General features: G+C 42.8%; 1 protein-coding gene across 1 annotated transcript in view; it reads left to right on the top strand.

Annotated features, from left to right (window-relative positions):
• The window catches only part of LOC311509381 (rho GTPase-activating protein 6-like), a 73,799-nt gene that overhangs the window by 1,330 nt on the left and 51,802 nt on the right, over window positions 1–20,667 (top strand). The window contains exon 2 of the mRNA XM_084574570.1: window positions 883–1,828. Coding sequence (XP_084430696.1) covers window positions 1,334–1,828 — 495 coding nt within the window. The 5' untranslated portion in view covers window positions 883–1,333. The remainder of the gene's footprint in view (window positions 1–882; window positions 1,829–20,667) is intronic.

A 20,667-nucleotide genomic window follows, 5' to 3' on the forward strand; every position in this document is an offset into this window, starting at 1 on the left:
TAACACTCGGCATGACTGGCTCAAGTGTAGCATTGCTGATTTACTCGGCTTCCCTTTGACCCTGAATGCATCTGATACATTTTGACAGTCATGTCAAATGACTTTCCATGGCTATGCATTAGTAACCAGATTGTTTAAATGAATCTGGAAGGCGGCAAAATGAAAAGTCAAGGTCTATTCTTTCTAAATGTGTCATATGGCATATCTTATGTATCTCTTTTCAGTGGTGCATATTACTTCTGGCCCCAAAATGCAGGCACTCTTTAGTCTTTTCTTCTCAACAGCTGCAGTGTTTTCTTCTAATTCAGTGTTTTCAGTCTGCGTCTCATTCTTCTTCTGCCACTTGCACTGTTTTTAGAAGGGTCAGATCTATCTCAGCTGTTATCATGTCGTGCTGTGTTGTGTGTATGTGCGAGTGTGTCACGCAGCGCGGCTTCATAAGCTCCTTTATCAGCCGACCGGCACCCTCCTCTCCAGACTCCTGCTGTGTCTTTTCATTTTCCCCATACTTTCACACACTGGGCCACACATGCTCCTGCTCTTTCTCCACGCACACCGTGTAAATGCAGTGAAATGGCTGAAAACCTCTGTGAGCATCTGTGTAAACAAGTACCTTCCATGCAGCTTCATGCACAGGTGTGTGCAGAAAGGCTATTAATCCCACGGCTAGATTATTGTTTAGCTAATAATAGCACACAGCAGGGTTCACTGATAGGCCTATTATTTCCAGACAGTGGTGGATTAATAGGAGAGCAGGATTAATACTCCTATTTTCATCCCTGGCTAAATCATGTCTGTCTCTACGCATGACCTTCTGCCTGTCTGATTATTGTGGCTATACTTGGCTAATTATCCTCATGAAAATGTGCTTCCTAATTATAGAAACTCATCTCATCCATGTCTGTGTTGTTAATGCGATCTCACTGAGGAGGAAATTAGACTTCTCTGGGTGGACTTTGGCGGATGAAGTCAGGGATCAACCACTGATAATCATCTGGAGGTGACACAGCTGTAGTAGTTTGCTTTGCAGAGTTTAAATTAGTAACTACAGAGACTGTTGTGTTTAGTAATCAGAAAATATAGCGTGCTGGCATTCATCTAAAGTTTTTTGAACCCCACCCCCTCAACACTCTCGCTCCACTCCAGTATAGGAATGACCACATGAACACAGCAGGGGAAAGAGAGACGTGCTACTTCTCCACTTTGCAGCCAAATGCAACACTTTCCAGCTCCTCATCACCTTTAATGGAACAACACTGAACGCGTGCGTTACAACTGTAGCTTTAGAAGGACATACTGAGCAGCGCCGATGTGAGATTCACAATACGGAGACATGTCAGCCGCTCAAGGACTTCTCAACAGCGTCTTCTCCTGCTCATCTCCTGCCTCAAAAGCCATAAACAAACGCAGACTACGGCAGACCCGTAGCCTGGACCCTGCTATCATAAGACATTGTGGCACTGGGACCGATGGAGCGAGCGGCGCGCTGTTTCCTGGAGCGGCGACTCCGGGCGCAGGTGCGTCTCCGGAGCGCCCGGCTCCGAAACCGGCTTTACGCACCAAGATCCCCACACTCAAGGAACCCATAACCCCTTCCATCTCCTCTCCTTCGATACCCCTGGATGTTTCTCCATCCTCCAACTTCCACTTCGACTATGACATAGTGAAGCGTGCCAAAAGGAATACAGCCGGGGATATACCGTTTTTGGTGAGGGCACCCGGCGCGGCGCCGTCCGGAAGCACCGGCACGCTGTTCTCTCCGCGGAGGTGGCTCCAGAGGAAGGTGCAGCCGTCCAGCTCTCACTCCTACGTCGTGTGGAAGTCAGAGGTAAATTGTGCTTTGCGTTTTCTTTTTCTGTGGTTTTAATGCGCAAAGACATGGAAGGCATTTGATGCCAGAATGCAGTCTTCACAAATAAACAAAAAAACTGTTTTCAACTTACATGAATGTAGATGATGATGCATGATGATGCTATAGGCATCCAACTCCATCTCTTGATTTAAACTACATTATAGCAAGTCAATATAACACCTAAACGGCACTCTTTCTCATGGTTATTTCTTCTAGAAGCACAATGATGACGCACTGTTAAAAGTTATTTCTAAGTCTTTGTATATTGAGCTGGACATCAGGACCTGAGGTGTGATGAAAGTAGCAGATTTATGGGTTCTGAAGAGGGAACGTTGACCTGAGACTGACCTGAGCACCTGGAAGCCACACAGTATCAAACCAGTGAGAGCATTGCAGCCTATAAACAGCACTTTTCTTAGTCTGGCCCAAGGGCTCGTGGGCAATTAAATGGGGGATGAGTCCACCTCTCCCTCCTGGATTTCTTTTTTCTTTTAACCCGGCTGGTCACTACTGCATTTCCACTTCTTGTGAGTCCTGTGAGAGTCACATCTTGTGCTTGTGGAGATTCTAAGGGTTAAATTATTGCAACAAAATGTGCAGTGAAGTAAACATGGAGTAGTTTTCACCACTACTGTTGTCATAATTGGATTCGTTGGAGTTTGGTGTTCATATAGACTTGTAAATGAGCAGCCCACATATGAAATCCTTACCAAAGCATACTTGAGAGAATTATTTTTCGTGTGTATGTGGGTGGGGCTGGGCTTTATAGTCTGCATAGTTGGCACCATTCCACATGCACTGGTGGAAAGGTATGATAATTTTCCAGCTTCTTTTGAGGGTCCTTTCTCTGCGTAAGTAGCATTTTGCTTGAATTTAGCACTGATCTGTTAGTGCGTGTGTGTGTACGTGCAGCAGCGCGTGTTTGTGCTGATGCAAGGGTCTTAAGGACACATGGCCGAGGACTCGGTTCTCACGACTGGATGCGGTCACAGGGTCAGAGCCGTGCGGCCCTCAAACAGCTCTCCCATCATTCCCTATTACGAGGAACAGCTCCAGCTTCACTCTCCGTTTCACTTTCTTGAAGACTTTCTTTCTCTCACACACACACACACACACACGGGCACGCATCCACACTCTGTTTTCCTCCCTCACGTCCTATCTGAGATGTCTACGAGCCCTCACTCAGCAGAGTTTCCCACCGCTGTAACTCAATTTTCCATGCTGCCCCCCCGATACGGCCCACCAAGGCAAGCATGAGGCCATCAGTATGGAGTCATTAGTGCAATCTGGACCATGAAGTTATTGCACCTCAGAGTGTTTGTAAAAATACAGAGCCAAGAAGTGTTACTGGTCTGCTGGGATGTGTCACACACTGTTGGGTGTGAAGTAAAAGCCTGAAATGACGTGTAAACAAAGACATTATGTTAAGAATGTAGCAGAATGTACACTGATTTGGATCGGTAGCTGTTTTTTCCCCCCCTCCAAAATCGAATGAAAGAAACTGAAATGATCTGTTTTTCCGCAGATGGCACATGCATGGTCAGTTCAGGAAAAAGAACGTCCTCTCCTGCTACGAGCAGGAGGTGTCAGATACAGTTGAGATCCACAATCCGGCATTGTTTTCAGCTCTGACGGAGCCCGCTCTCTCACTCCTGATGAATGATCTCAAGTGTCTATTCATCAGAAGGAGCCAAATCAGAGGGATAGCAAGGGAATGAGTGGGCACTCTTTATCCCTGGCTTTAATCACTTGTATTTTTCTCTTTGCTGGGAAAAAAATAGCAGACATTTAGTGGTTTCTGTTAGTCAAGGAACTGTGAAACAGCGATACAAGCTTTAGAAATATGTTGCTTCTTAATTTCCACAGCAGCCAGCTCCTATGAACACATAGGGTGTACCAGTTCTGCTTACTGAAGTTTTTCGTTGCTTCATCATGTAAATAGTCCCATCGTTACATTTATTTTAAAGACGTGAGGGTCTAGACCGAAATGTCACAAATTTCAGATCGTGGGCTAATAAAAATCATAGTAAAACTACTTTTGAAATGTTTCTGAACAAGACCTGGGTCTCAAAATAAAAGAGACAGCCGCCATTTGTCCGGAACTACTGCAAAACAAACAGACAGGATTCGAATGTAGGAGCGAGTCCAAGCATTTGTTCAGCTCGAGATCACGCTTTAAATCATTTGCATGTGCAAGACGGAAAAGTGTGGCTATAGGAGAACCCGTGCAGATCTGGTCTGGTGCTATGCCTTTTTAAGGAGGGAGATATAGAGGCAGAGTGAGAAAGAGTAGAAGGGATAAACAGAGACAAAGTGCAGATGTAAGGTTTATACAAAAAGCAATGTCTGACAGTTATATTGGCCTTGATTGCTTTATAGCTGCTTTTTTGTTTCCACGGGCAGGTTGTGGATGTTGAAAGGACAGTGATGCAGGGAAAGTACATTTTGTGTTCTTGAGGAGTGATTGGCTCCAAAGCTGAGCATCATATCAGCTCCTGCGTGTTCTTGCAAAACAGCACGAGCATAAAAACAGTGTCGGTTTTTATGGGCGACGTCGACACAGTGGATTCTGTAACTTCAGCGCGTGAAACATAAACTGAGCCTACACAGTGCCTCGCCTTCTCATACCATACTTTGCTCGTGTATGTTGCGCACACAAAGCCTCAGAGAGGAAACAGTGGTCCGCTAATTTAATCCTGGTTGTTTATGGGGCGCCAGAATGTTGACATTGCGCAGTCTATTTTTAGACCCACTTACCCTAATGCTTTAAAAGAGTGATGAAAATGGTTCCAAAATGAAATCCCCAACATTGAAAAAAGCGGCTACTACATGATTGATTTAGAGCTATTTAGCAACGGGCCTTTGAGGTCAGAGTTTCGTTTTCCGGTGCCGCATTCATTAGTAACCACAGAAAAAATGTTACGCCCACAACTGCAGACTGAGATACAAACACATAGCAGAGTTCTGAGTGTCTGAGAGTCTGCTTTTTGTATCCTAATCAAGTAAGACAATCAAAAGTAATCACAAACTTTGCTCTTAAGGCTGTAAGTGTGGAATTAGCACAAAAATATACACAATTATAGGTGGTTAAATCGATCAAAGCCCAATTTCCTATGGTTGACACTTGGTTTTGACAACTTGAGAATTCCCATTTGGAAATGCTACAAGAATGGAAATATGAAAGTGTCTTTTAAAGTGCGTTCAAAAATAATTTGGGGTCACAGATGTGGCCAAATGGAAAAAGAAATAAAATATGCGAAGTGAAGAAACAAACTCAGTTTCCTTGTTTGTTAGTGTGTCGTTGTATTTTACCCCTTGAGCCTTTTCTGGACCACAACATTTAAAAATTACGATTGCTTGCATTCTCTGAAGCTTGATTTGTGTATATGCACCAAAACTCTGCTACGTCAAAGTTTCTCAAGAGGTGGAGGAACACACTTTTAGAAACACTAAACAGCCAATTGCTTGATTTAGTAGGATCATTAAATCGGCCTTGATTTTCTTTTTGCTGTTGGCTCTGTTTGGCGATGCCGTGGCTCTGTTTGGCAGTGCCGGCTGCACTTTTGGTCTGCAGCTTCAGGGTCAAACCAATGTCATTCTGGAGGCTGATGCATTGAGAGCCAGTCCACCACAGGGCTAACACAAAGAGGCAAACAACGACGAGAGCAAACGCATACAGCCCAGTTGTGCATAGACAACTTTATAGTGATAATAATGTCATTTGCTGAGTGAAATTTTCTCAAGAGGTGGTAAGTGTTGCGTTTAGCTGAGGTTTTTGCCACCTGCCAAAGTGGTGCATTGAGCATTTACCGTGGTTTGCTGCAAGGTGATTGGCTCTGAGGCTCATGAACCAAGCCAGATCTCTGTGGTTGGGAAAGCCCCATCGCAGAGTGGCTGACTGGGCCGTCAACTCTAGAACCACACCGAGATGTTTATGTTGTCTTGTTGAATGCACCTATGATGGGTGGTTTCCTGTTGAGAGTAAAAAACAAATATATATTTCTGCAATTCTTATTCATTCCTGTTACAAAATAAAATCGTTAAGTTGTTAAGTTACATGGAAGAACTGCTTATTTAATCTAATGTCCACTCACCTTGACCAAAATAAGGTAGATGCTTCAGTTAACAATCAGCTTCAGTGAAGCTAAAATAAAATCATGTGCTTCCAACAACCGATGGAGGACGAGTGAAAACCTTTCCTTTAAAGGAAACATTTACAACATCTCTCTAATGTTAACAATTAAACACAACTATCACCAGGAGCCCAGATTGACTCGAGACAGTTTGTTGGCGATGCGGCAGAATTTCCCCGTGAAACATCACTGTGATGTGTTTTTATAGAATCCCCCCTCAAAGTATGTGAAATATCTAATGAAAAACATTCGTGCTGCATGTTTTCTGAAGCATTTCAGTAAGAACTGCTGCACATGATTGCAATTGCTCACGCTGTGAACCATGCAGGCTGAGGAGTTGACACCGGTCATGGCTCTGTGCCAGGAGTCAGCGGTCCTTTTTTTCTTTCTCTCTTTTTTTTTAAGTGGTACACGCTGAACAACAATAACACATGGTTTTAGGATTTGAGGGAAATGATAAAGCAAAGCCTCTAATCAGGAACTGGAGGAGAGCTTTTGAACTTAATGGTGTAAACTATCATAGTCTGCTCCAAGATCAATAAAAGGCTAGTCATATTCCCAAAAGGAATGTTTGGGGTATCACCAAAGCATATTTAACCATATTCAACCATATTACTTAGCTCAGCAGCTCTACTGAAAACCTAAACTAAAAAAGCAACGTGGTGATGACACAGACATCCATTTATTAGCCACTGATACAGTATATTTGAAACGTAGACATGTAGCATCCCCTGAGCGAACACATTTTTTCTTGGACACGATCTGAGAAACAGAGAGGCTTGAACTTGTGAACCTGACTGCTATCCGTTTTGCCTTTCCTCCCTAAGTTCCCTCAAAATTATGAGGCTGCGTCGGAGGAACAAGACCTCGGTGCTTGGGCATCTTTGGAATGCTAAAAAAATAGTGTACATGCAAAAACTAAATTCACACAACTCTGGGCAGTTGAGATTTTAGCGCCAGTGGATCGGAGTGTAAATCAAGGAGTCAAATAGGGGATGTCATCACACTGTTGCAAGAGCCTCCATCAAAACACTGAAGCTGTGATGAAATACAGGTTGATTTTCTTGGCTCGCTGCTGCGGGCTCTGGAACAGTTCACAGTCGTGTTACAGCCACAGACTGATCTCACAGCATCTTGAATCGGGGTTAAAGGACTTACTGTGTGTCAGATGTTTTTTGTTTATATTGGATTTAAAGACGGTCTCCACACAGAAAAATATGCTTTACATATGAGATAAGATAAGAATGAGTGACACATGTGGCCATAGCACGAGTTACAATATTTAGATTGGTAGGATGGCTGCAGACTAAACTACGTACATTTCAGCTCAAACTGAATAAAAATTCTTCTCAATCAGAATGACCAAACTGCTTTTTAACCAGTTAACAGTTGAAACCTTTTCATGATATGATCAGTAGAAACAGTCAACCATGTAAACCACTTAACCTGATTACTTTCTGTCTGTGTTACTTATGTACCTGCCCTCTGTTGTACGTAAATGCATGGGGAGATACAGTCAATGGCGGCTTTTTAGCAGATCCAGTATGTTGAATCATACGGCGACGCGATGAGTCAGTGAGAGAGATCACTTTGATTGGCTGCTCAGATTAGAGGACCCGTGCAAGAGAAACAGTAAATAAGAGGACGAAGCTGAGAGGGCACACACAGGAGGCTCTTATCGGAACACTCAGATCCACAAATGACACGATCATCTAAAATTAATTAAATATAGACCAGCTGATTGGCATGATTGAGGAGAGCCCAGCTCTATGCAATGGTATGTAACTCTTCCCAGCTCTCTAGCCTCCCATCTAATAATAGTAGTAGTGTAATAGTCTCTTCCAATTTCCTCTTTTCAATTGACAAATGCATACTACTGCCACCTCTTATTAAGAGTTCATTCTTTTGCACACAGGTGCATACTGTATATGCCATGCTGACCATTGTAGTCTTTGTGATGTGTTCAAGTGCAATTTTTTGGTCCCTTTACATGCAACACGAGGCAATGTCACGGTTGGTCTAAGTTGTCACTTGTTCTTTGGTGTCGGTTTTGTGTGTCCACATCTTAAGGAAGACGAAATGAAATGCTTACTACCAGTCTGCATTAAATCCCATTCCATCTTCAATCATGGCTTGCATCAGAATGAGTTACATCTGATGAAACTATGAGTTTCTGCAGAATGAACTAAGGCGGCCGTCAAGAATATTCCTGGTTATGATATAGAAGACTTCTGCAGCTTGTTTTCATACAGTTCCCCCCATGGGAGAAGCTCTGGATGTATGCATGTCCGTCTGCGAAGGAGCTGTAGTTTGATTAGGACCCCTATTAAGTTTAATGGGCCTGGTTGTAAACATCCTGCACCAGGCTGTTGTGAGTATTCAAGTGAGATAATAGCAATCCTGTAGAACATTTCAGCTTTTCCAGCAAAATCCTCGCTCACGGCTGACATTGCAGGATGGATCTCGTAAAATCGCTCTTTGTGATTTTCTTGTTTTTGGCAAATGTTGAATCTTTCCTAATCGGGAACGGGATAGGAAGATAAAAGCGAGTGACTCAAAGTTTCCCATGCGTGGGGTTTGTGAAGCTAATAAATGACCGTCCAAGTAGTTGTGATAGCTTAACAAAGCACGATCGCTCCAAACAAACGGGACACCAGAGGAGACGGCTGATCGCCTCTGTCTCGCTACAATGTTAAGCCGGGTTTAAACTTTGTGAGGGGTTATGGCGAGAGGGAAATACAGTTTTAAGATTTAAAATAAAAAAATAAATAAAAATGCTCAGATATAGATCAAACAAGTACAGATTAAAATAAAAGGAAAAATAAAATAAAAAATAAAAATCAGCCTCCTTTAATTTTCTGCACGGAAACCTGATACCTCACGGGGCAATTTTTTGACAAGTTTCCATGATATTCCGTTGAGAAGAACCATATGAAACTGCGGCCCTCGCTTGGCAGTGTTTTGGTTGAGCAATCTCACGTCTCCTTTGGGATGTTTTCTCAACAATGAAGGAAAAGCGAGCAGCTTGAAATAGAGACGGCTGAAAAGTAAACATTAATTTCCGTGGCCAGAATCTCTCTGTCTGTTGCCGATTAAACCTCTCCTTCAGTGAGAAAAGCTACAGTGTTGAGTTACTTTTTTTGTGTGCGTGCATGTGCTTTCTTGTGTGTGGGAGAGAATCCTGAAGGTACCGGGTGGATGATCTAATTGTGCGCTTTCGGGACTGTAGGCAAAAATGTCTCGTCCCAAGAGTGTTCCGTGTGTGCATGTATAACAATGACCTACATGTCCACTAATGTCCTTGCTAATGTGGTTTGTCATGGGCCAGAGGGGACGCATGGATGAGATCCTCTCGCATATGCCATGGTGTGTTAAGTTTACAACTTCCCATTTATGTATTCATCTCAATCAGCATAAACTCTGGTGATATGATACTCGCACAGGGTCAAAACATGTCACAACATTTCAAACCACACCCGCTCTGTGTCTGATCATGGAACGGTTACAGAAAGATAGACGGTATAAGTTTCAGGAGTTCCAAGTAAGAAAAGTGCTGCACTGCGGCAACTTTTTATACTAGCCTGTTGGGCTTTTTAACATCTTCGGGGACTGACTTGCCTTTGGAGCCAGCCTTTAGTGGCCATTCAAGGAACTGCAGTTTTTGGCACTTGCAATAAAATACATGCTCTGGGGTCATGTGTCTCTGAGCGTTCCTTCACCACAATTTGGCAGCTATTTTTGTAAATGTTGCCTTTGCAGTGGAATAAAAAGTCTTGTCGTCTTTTAAGATTATCTAACAGCCCTTAAAGGGTGAAGTTCCAGTCACATAAACACTTAAAAGTCTTGCTGTTGACCAACAGTAAGCCAGCTAAACAATCCTGTCAACTGCACGGATGGAGAGCCAAAATGAAAGACGCTTTCACAGCCAATAAACTGTGCTGGATGCGTTCACTCTTCCCTGCTGGAATGTAAACTGCTCCTCAAAAGGGAAATGGTCAGTAAACAGTTGCGCGACAGGATTGATGAGTGGTGACAGATTTGATTATTCAAATCTGTTGTTTGAGTAAACCATGTCCCTTCAGCAACCCCTAATGAGCTTGCTAACAGAGCCAATAAGCTGTGTCATGTTCCAGGTGACCAGGCCTTCATTGTGACTTATAGCAACTTGGGTCTTACTATGGTATGGCACTAGGTATGCTTCTATCTATATGAACTTTGTACCTGGGAAATACCTGAAAATTAGCCTGGAAGTCAACCAGAAGCTTTTCTCCATCCACAAAATATTTGTCGTTCTGTTGTGAATCGATGACCCCCGGCCAATCAAATAGTTTGGGCACAACAGCGCCGTAGTCGTGCGCGTCATCCAAGCGCCGTGGAGTTAAATTTGTTTACAATTGGTTGTAATTGTAAACAAATCTATCCAAATTGCGTACAGAGCAATTTTTTTTTCTCTGTATCCGTTGAAGCTTGCCCCATAACGAAATCATAAACATAAACTTGGCAAAAACTAAAGGAAACAAACATCTTCTAACTTCAAATAAAGAGATGATACATGACAGACGAAACATCTGTCTCTGTGGACCTAGGAAGAGACTAACCCTCCACAGTTATTAAATGAAATATAAAAGATGGGGGGTTTTGGTTTGAATTGACAGTGACAGCACAGATTTATTCCATTTACGCTGCAAAATGATCAACCACAGGAATGTGCACGCACGCATTTGGTGCAAGTGCACATGTACACACAACGCACTGACTCACCGTTTGACGCTATTTTGAAAGTTTGGCACAAAAACAATCGCCATTTTTGGAACCTTTTTGCAACAACCCTACATTTTTTACCTTCTACATCTACTGGCTTGTTTACAGCCAGTCCACTCTCTTCTTACCCCATATGGCTTTTTTTGCAGTGATGTCACCCCGTTCCCAGATCTCAGCAATTACTTTGGTGAGCGCAATGTCATCCTGACCCAAAGAGCCAATGGCCAGACTACTAAAATGAGCTTTTTGGCCCTTGAATTTCTGCCAAGCGTGAGACTCAATCAGCTTGATTCTGCAGTCATTAATGCAGACATTGTGTCTTATATTAAAGAATAAGCCTGATATTTTGCTCAGAGTGGTGGATATATGTTGACTGTCTGCTTCATAAGGCATATCAAAAGGATACTGCATGTTCATATCCTGTCCCGCTGCTGAAAAATGAGCCCAAAGACATAAAATCCAATTTTGTTTTTTTGATTTTATCGAGCTCGGCTTTTTATCTGAACGTTGGACCGTGGGACTCGCTTTTGAAAACACCAAGTTCATGTTTGGATCGCTCTTACAAAGTCAGCCTCTTTCACTCTGGATGGTTTCCTTTACTCTCTCTCCTGTCTCTTCTGTGTATTTTAATTACTCGTATGTGCTGCAGAGTGTTTGACCTCAGTGTCACGCCTCCCTTTGCATGCCTGTTTATGAGATAAAACAGTATTGTGCTGTGTTTGGTGAGGATTAACTTAATGTTCCTACTCACACATGCAGGGTTTGGGCTACTCTGAGGGTTTGCGAATGAATACCTGTGCATGCATGTGTGAGTAGGTATGTGTGATTTCACTGTGCAGACTTTAGGATTGGAGAAGCTGTGCATTGTGCTTGCTTCTCTTGTGCGTGTGTCTCTTTCAGCGGAGGGGTTTAGGGAATTATTTATTTGGAATTCCAGGTCAGAGCTTCACGCCGAGGCCCTGGGGCTTCTACTGACAGAGGGCGGGCTACTAACTGAGTGACCCCCAACTTCCTCCCTTTTTTTGCCTGGTTTTATTTGTCTTCTCAGACGCTCACTCCCACCCATTCCTCCTCGCTTTATTGACTCACTTTTATAGACTCATTGCAAGCCGCTTTCCCTCTAATCTTGGGTTTTATGCTAAATGCAGCAACTAAAGCAAAACGATGAGCTCACACCCGCTCCGGTTTACTTTTAAGAAAGCAAGAACCAAGCTGGGATCGCAGCCTGAGTTTGTTGGACAGGTCCGACTTCGTCCTTCCAAAGACTACACACAAAGCATGTCGCAATTTGTTCTCTGACTTGATGGTTGCTTTGAACCATTCTGCCTGAGGAGCTGAGTGCAGCCAAATCAGTGTCCTCTTTTATACATCTGTGCAAAACTCCCCCTTTAAATAGAGCAGTTTATGTAGTTTCCACTTTCTGTCTCAAAAGCTAGCTGGCACAAAACTGTGACATACAAGCACCACATTTTTAAAGTTCTGATGATTAGTTTATCTACTGTGAGACACCAGAAACTGCTCATCCTTTAATTTGAATTCTCCAGCAGCAGCTCACACCAAAACATTCACTTCAGAGTGAGCCGTTTTCTTTCCAGCATCTTATCGCCGCTGCTCTTTCCACACTCCTCTCGTCCGGCCCTGTCAGGAGTCACCGTTATCTGCTGGGAGTTAACTCAAACAATTGGCTGAACACAATTGGAAAGCTCAGTTGCGTAACTAAACTAATGCATGCAGAGGAGAGACATTCACGATGCTGCAAAATGATCAGTTAAGTGCATCCGTCTGCTGCAAGTTTCTTTTGAGGGTCAGTAGGTTAGTAGGGTGCACGGATTAGAAGTGAAGTCATGCTAAGGCAGATGCTCAAATGACACCTACACAGATACTCTATACTTCCTGATGAATCTCTTTTTTTAACTGCCTGTCTCACCGGACCCTATGAAAGCAAATCCTTGTCACCCAAGGATACTAATCGATGACTCTAACCCCTGAAAAGCAAAGTGATTTAAACCAGAAGACCCTGTATCCCCCCCTCTCTCTCAACTCCTCGCGCCGCCCCCACAAATCTGTCAGACGGTAAGGAAGCAAAACAGAATGAGACAGCAGGCATTTACACAGCCGGAGCTCTGTGGCTATAAATAGAGAAATAGCTCAGCGGAGGAATGGCTCCGCACACTCAAGTTCCAGGAGAGGCGTTTTGGCTGCAGGTGTGTGTGGAGGACTGGTCAGCTCGTGCTCCAGTTAAACGGTGATGTGTGCCACCCTAAAGTTAGCGCAGCTTTCCTTGTGCAAAGTTTGCGGCAACAATGTGAGGAAAGGTATGCTTAAACTAGTGACGCGTTAGCTTATCAGGGAGGCATTATAACGACAACACTGAGGGAGAATCGGTATCATAGAGCCTACTGCCATCTAGTGGACACTTTTATTAAAACGCTATACAAATGCCAAACAGATTACAAACCTTGAGGTTCTACTTACTTGAGGTTGATGGGATTTGGTAGAAACAGCTGGAGGATCTGTTCGTACGTTTGCAATGAAAGCAGTTAAAATATGAAATGAAGCAGTTAAAAAACACAGATGTGCATTGCATTCACCAAAAGAAGAAAAAACAGAGACCTCGTCTGAAGTTCCTCAGGTTTGATCACGTATCTTTCTAATAATTATGTGTGTGACTTTACCAGTCGCGTGTGTCTGTGTGCAGCTGGTCATACATCTCTTATCATCCTTCCACGACTTTAAAAGAACACACATATAGTTTATATAGTTTATAAGCGTTCCTTGGGACTCATTGGTCATTTGTAAAATGAATATAACTAGTTTAGCAGGACTTAAATACGTCTGTACTCCTACTGAAACAAATGCATGAACTGGCTGTATCTAAGCTTTAACACAACATGCTTCCTACATTAGAGCAAAGGGTGGGTTTTCTTTAGGTGCTCCAGCTTCCTCCCACAGTTTCTTGCTGGGATAGGCTACAGCAACCCTTGCAACCCTCCAACACATAAGTGGTTATAGTTAATAAACGGATGAATGAATTTCCTAGATGAGATCAAATTTCCCAGCTTCATCCTCAGCTGTAGCCTTTACATGTAAAGCTACCAAAGATTTTGTGTCGCTGCAGCTGTAAATGAAATGTAGAGAGTTGTTCTGTCAGCAGAGGGTGCCAGTAAGCTTCTTATGAATCTGGAGGAACTTGACTCCCTCGCGCAAACATATGCGTGCACAAATGATGAATCGCAGCAAAAATGTGGGTGGGCTGCTCCATGGCCAGTCACAGCTGCACACATCTGTCTCCTCGGCCTCTCCGTGTCATAAGTATCTTGCAAAAACATTACAATAGCCGATACCAGCTGCGGTCGGGGGATGTTTCACAGAGCTGGGGCCAAATAAAACTATTTAAAATGCGTCGCAGAAAAACCCAACAATTTGATCCCAGTTCCTGAAACGTGTTAACTTCATAAGAATATTTTACAGCCCTTAAACCTTTAAACCTTTTGTGGATATAGATACACTTTACTTTACCTGTTAAAAGCTGCAGGGTATTTATATAATCAACAACCACCTACTTACTGTTAAAGCTATTTAACTAATAAAATATTCTGGTAAATGTGGGCTGGTATTGTTATTATTACACAGCTGACTCGTATTCTCTTAAGACATTGCAGTGGAGTTGTTTGTACTGTCACCAGCACCCACATGTCCACGCACACACTCGCACACACAAACATAACAATGTGTGTTTGTACTGCTTTAGCAGGGAACAGCATCACTTCCAAGCAGAGATCATATTCTCTCCTGCAGCGTAATGTTCCCAGAACATCCACGTGTGTGTCTTTGAGAAAGGGGGAGTGTGTGCGTGTGGGTGTGTGTGTGCTATATTACTTTTTGAGAACCAGCAGTCCTCCAGAAAATTCCCAAACTGTCTGCCTACTTTTTAGACGTGGAGAGAAGGATTTTGAATTTGAGCAAAATGAAGATCAAGCCTGCAATTAACCAACTTTTCCAAATAAACAAACTGTCCCTTTGCTATTGTGTGTGAGTGATTGCTCTAGCACATGAGAAAGTTCATGCTGATGATGCAGCCTAGGAAGAGATTTGGCGTCAAGTAGGTCTTTCCTGGAAGAAATCCACTGGTGCAGGAAGTGATGCGTTTTACATTTTCATCTGCAGAAACAGAGGTTTGTTCGAGATAAACAGCAGAATAAGAGAGTGGTTAAGAAAACAAAGCTTAGTAATATGCGTCATTCATCTTTTCTTCTTGTATCCTCTCACTCTCCTCACTTCATCACTCTGTCTATTTTATTGCCCCATTGTCAGTGTGCATCACCTCTCAGCCTCATTACTCACCTGAATAGAAAGCAGATGCGTTGTCTTTTAGTTTCACAGCTCACCTGCCTGTTCTTGTCTCTCAGTCTTAAACACTTGGACACACCAATCCAAAGAAATTGCGTCAATGAAGGCCCTCACCTCACCTCACCTGTGTCTGTGCCAAAACGTTAATCTTGGACGCGCTGCAAAGACTACAGCCAACTGTCAACTAGCACCTACTGCAGAAGGTTCTGCACGGGTGTGAGAGGATATAGTCTCCATACAAGCAGGTGGCAGTAGTCTGCAGTCTTCTCCTGGACTATGCTGTTCACTTGGTCTACATTCTGAAAATATTTGCATTGCAGAACGTTCAGATGACAGCCCAAGAGATGAAGATAAAAAAACAAAACAAGGCAATGCATCTGTTTGTGCACTCCCCCGTTTGCTTTCTTTCATCTCTTCCATTTGTCTTCTTGTGTGCTGGTTTGCTTAGCTGAACGGGCAATCAGAGTCTTGTACCAAAGCTTTCAACTGCTCATCCAACACACTCCAACAAACCAAGACGGCGATTTTCCAGCGGTTGGGCTGTCAGTCCCAGTTTTGGCAGTGTGCCGTGTTAGCAATACACCGATCGCTTTTGGTGGCTTTTCAGCCGATTCAACATGTTTAATCCTCGGCAGAACGAGTTGGTGAGGGAGAAGTTGACCAGTTGACAGTGTTTTGCTCCTCTGTGGACCAGGCTTGTTCCAGTGCAGCCCACAGATACTTGATCAGTTTGGGATGTAGTGAATTTGGAGGCCAGGTCAACTTCTTGTGCTGTTCTTCGTGTTTTTTGAGTTGTTCCTAAACCATTTTTGTGTGTGTGCCTTTGTCAGGCTGCATCCTGCTGAGGATGGCTGGTCCCATCATGGAGTGTTATTGATATGGAGTGGTGGGTGCCTGGTCTGGTCTAGGTGGGTGGTACATGTCTAAGTAACATCCACATGAATGAATGCCAGGTCCAAAAGTTTCCCAGCAGAACATTCTTATTTACTTCTTCTGTCAGTGGTTTTAATGTTGTGGCCGATTGGTGTATCTGACAGCTGGCTGTTGACTTTAGTCTCTGTATGCTGAAATGCAACCCATTGGTCAAGACACAGGGGAGTGAGTCACAGTCGGACATCTGTGTCGGTAGATCTTTGACATTTGTTTGGTGTTTCCATACTTTAAAAAGACAAGGGTCTGACTAGCAGCAACAGCAAAACTTTAAATCATCAGCAGCTGGGCATCTGCCAGTGGCTGACCCTTGGCTTAGTGTGTCACATCCCTTAAAGACTAACCCTGAAAAAATGTAATGGATGGCCGTTGCAGGACAGATTCCTGTTAGCACATGAGACACACACTGGGAAGAATCAATGGGGGCTGATGTGACAATAAAAGGAGACAAATCATTTCAGAAAGGTAAACTGTCTCCTCCAGTCAGTAGGTGAGATGATTGTGTTTTTATAATACTAACCTTTAGGTGTGTCAGTCTGCTGCTTCCCGCTGAGAGATGCAATTTGCCATAATTTGACCTAATTGGAGGAGGTTTTGCCATCACAGAGGTGCCCAGTTTAACGTGAGAGCGTGGGAAAAGGAGACTTTAGCTGGAGCACAGATATGAAGCACGTCCAGAGATCTGGAGGGATAGAGTAAAAGCAGAGGGTGAGAAAGAGAAAGGCCAAGAGAACGAGGGGGCTGTGGAGGGATGAGGTGAACACACTCGCAAAACACACACACACCTGGGTTGGATTAGCTCGGGCTAGCAGGGAGGCTGCGTGTTAATGGAGATTTAATAGCCTCTGAAATGACTTACCGCAGTCATTCAGCATGTGTGTGTGCAGATGTGCGCTTGTATTTTATTATTATTTTTTTTAAACGTTTCCCGGCATGCTTTTTGGGTTTATGAAGTTATTAAAATTTTCCATTTTGCTTTCTGTTGACAGTGGAGACGTTCAGCTAGTGAAGAAGCCAACATGCTGGGCAATCAAAACAACACAAAATTGGTGTTTAGATTTGCTTCATAGGCTCTGTTTATGGAATTGAGAGGGGGAATCTCCACTGGACTCATCATCACTACATTCCGACTGATGCTGGATCTTTGAGGCTTATGGTTTTGCGAAAGATTATCTCCGCGGGCCACTGTGCAGTCAAACTGTGACGTTTATTGTCTGTAAAAATGGCGGCTCTTTTTAAAACCTTCTGCTCCTTATCTGAGTGTGTTACTTTACTATTTCAAAAGTCAGGTTTTCATGCTCGCCGCCCCTTGAAAACAATTTCTTTTGAATAACGTATAAAGTTACTCCATTGATCTCTATAGATATGTGCCTTTTAAAGGGATAGTTGTGTTTCTTAGAAGTATAGTTTTTTAAAGCACTTATCCATAGTCAATGTACTGCATTACTTACAGTAGATGGCTGTTATATTCTTTAATGACACCAGGGTCCATTGACAAAAACAGTAATTTTAGCTCTCAGGACATGGTAGTTCCTGGTCTAGCAAACTTGTTCAAACTTCGATTTCAAAGACTCACATTTGCACAGCAAAACTGTATAAACCAACCGATGCAGAAGTCAGCAAGCAATTCTTGTGTTCTGCAATGTGAAATTACTGTTTTTGTCAGTGGAGTCTGGTGTCTTTCAAGAGATCAACATATTTGGCTCCAGTCTGCCTCGGAAAAAGCTGGATCCAAAACCAAACTGTAAGTGTGCCAACTGTACACTGAATATAGATAAGTACCTCATCCAACCCCACTCCGAGGAAACTGAACTATCCCTTTAATTTGAAAACACAACATATATTAGGAAAAGCATCTGAGAAGAATTCTCCGTGCACAAAGTTATGCGCCACGAAGACTGCCGTCTGCATAACATATTACACCGTGTACAAACTGCACATAACCTGTTCCTGTTTTGCTCTTCTTCCATTTTATTATTCGAGGATTTCTAAATGTAACTCTGCAGACTCTCCCCTTCCTGACAGTGAGGGTCTGTCTGTTGCCGCGGCAACGACTCGGTGATGTAAACAGTGGCGCTGACCCTGGCTGTAGGAGTGAGAACAAAGACAGCATCTTTCTCCAGCGTAAGCATTAAGAGATAGTTTATATGTCCAAAGGCTCTGACGCAGTCCCTGCCAGGTCTCTGCAACGGAAAAAATCAGGCGCCAGAAGTTTGGCTGAAATTATAAAATGAATAGAAAACAGCAATAAAGATGTTGATAAGTGCGGGACGTCATATACCTTAGACATCCTTCATACCTATCCTGACATTATGGCAGCTTAATGTTATGCACAGGAGTGATTGAGAGTGGTACTTACAGGAAACATTTACATTTCTGAGAAACTCTGCAGCACATGATGGCAGTGATGTCCATGCAAAATATGATACATCTGTACTATACGTCCTCTACGGTAACTCATAAAACACTGTAGACATCATCTTCAGTTGGAAAAAAATCACCATGACTATTACTTTTCTTTAACTTTTATTCACCATGAATGGGTAACAACAATGTTTTAAATACGGAGGCTCAATTTTGAACTCCATAAAGAAAATTGAGAAATTAAGAATGATTCGTGATGACGTGCTTTTCCTTGACTTAAAGTCAGTTTTTGAACATATGTAATTTTAAAAATGTATATGTTACTCAATGATGGAAAGTAACTTTAGTACACTGTCCCTAACTACAATTTCAAGTATTTTGAATGGGTGTTATTTGTTATCAGTGCAGCATTGCCATGAACAAATCTTGTTTTATATTCATGTGACAGACATAAACCCACTAAAAAGTCATCTTTCCTCTTTGAAACATGTATAAAATCCTTCCAATAAACTTTTGAATGGCAACCAATAGCTGAAGTCTCGTTAACAACCTGGCAACCATTGACTTGCTGATAGTGGACAAGTACTCCCTCTCCAGCACGAGCACACACACAACAGAAGGAGTGTGCTTTGAGCTACATATCAGCTGGACAGGTTAGAACAGGCAATCGCTTATTTCTTGGTTAGAATGACCCAACAGGGGGAATAACTAGTGCAAGCCCATGTGTATGTATGTGTGTGTGACATGATACGAGGTGGTGGGAGTGTGGGTGGAGCCAACAGGGGAGTTGAGCTCGGATTCCTGCTGCATTCCAGACACAGAAAATGGGATGGGATGGATCCGTCAACCTCCCCCCACCACCACCACCTCATGTCTTTCTTCCATTTCATTCTTCCTCTCGTTCTACGCCTCCACCCAAACACACAAGTCTGCCTGCTGAAGCTCATGTTAAACCACATGACAATACTGTCTGGGAAATTAAAAACCTCCTCAGGACACAAAAAAAACCGTCCTGTGTGTGCTTAAAAATCTTGAGTTTATGCGGCTCGTCCAAACTGAAATGTTTCAGTGGTCCAATCGGGAATCAGACAAAGTAAATGTTTAAAGTGATTGTAGACAAGTTCTATTGGATGAGTTCTTTTAGGACAAATTGTTAAAGTGGCTGGACAGTTTACAAGTGGAGCATACCAAGCGCGGCAAGAGTAATGGGAAAAACCCTTAGATTTTAAAGTTTGAAAGTTTCTGTCTTGTAGGTGAAGAGTTTTGTTATTTTTGAAGAATCACACATACATTAAATACTAAAACCAATTATGGAGTAATCACGCTATACTGTCGTTTCAGCCAAATATATTTTATCCATCTATGCCTCTGAGCTCCATTTCCCGCTGCTGTAAATGCATTCTGCAGCTGAAAATAGTCCATAACACTTTTTTGTTGAAGTAATATTTGCTAAATTGCCTAGCTGTTTTAAGGAAGTCCTTTTTTAAACTAACATCTGTGGCTAATTGTTAAACATTCATATCTTAAAGAATGAACAATGATAATAGCTCAAGTATCATATACTGGGTGACACCTCAACCTTTGCCGACGTGCTAACGCTTAAAACATGCATAAAATAGACAGTTTTGACACTGAAAATCATTTTATGATCTAATAAGCCTTTCTCAAGCGCCCTCTTTCATCCTTCAAGCATCTATTTCAGTGCAACGCTTTGGATGCCATCCAGGACACTGTCTATATCTATATCTGGTGAGACAACACGTCATATTACGTTGGCTGTTAGCTGTAAAGGGCTCCCACAGTTCAGGACTTCTACATACCTGCAGAAGGAAGAGCTTTAGAGCTGCTATTGATTCCCATTTCATCACTGAAAAGACACTCCACTAATATTACACTGAGACATAGGCTGTCTCGTATAAATTATAGGTGGGGATTATAGCATGGAGATGATACCTGCAATGGATGTTTCTTTGTCTTTCTTAGTACTTGTGCCAGAATTTTACCTTAAACCAGAGTCCTCTGTTGAACTTGTCATTTTTCTGCAAATCTTCCCTCAACCATATCTTTGGCAAAGTCTGATAATTTGCTGACAGTAAGCAGTGTCGCTTCACAGATATGCGTGTTGCATATTTGGACGAATCAACAGTTTTGCCTTCCACCCATATTATCAGCAGAAGGTTAAAAAGAGCCGCCGGCGTCGGTGCGCGGAGCATTCCTAGAAGGCCGCTGTGTTTATGCTGCAGACTAAATATTTATACCTTGAGCTGAGAAGAAGCG

The sequence above is a fragment of the Chelon labrosus genome (genome assembly GCF_963514085.1).
Source record: "Chelon labrosus genome assembly, chromosome: 24".
NCBI classification, from domain to species: domain Eukaryota; kingdom Metazoa; phylum Chordata; class Actinopteri; order Mugiliformes; family Mugilidae; genus Chelon; species Chelon labrosus.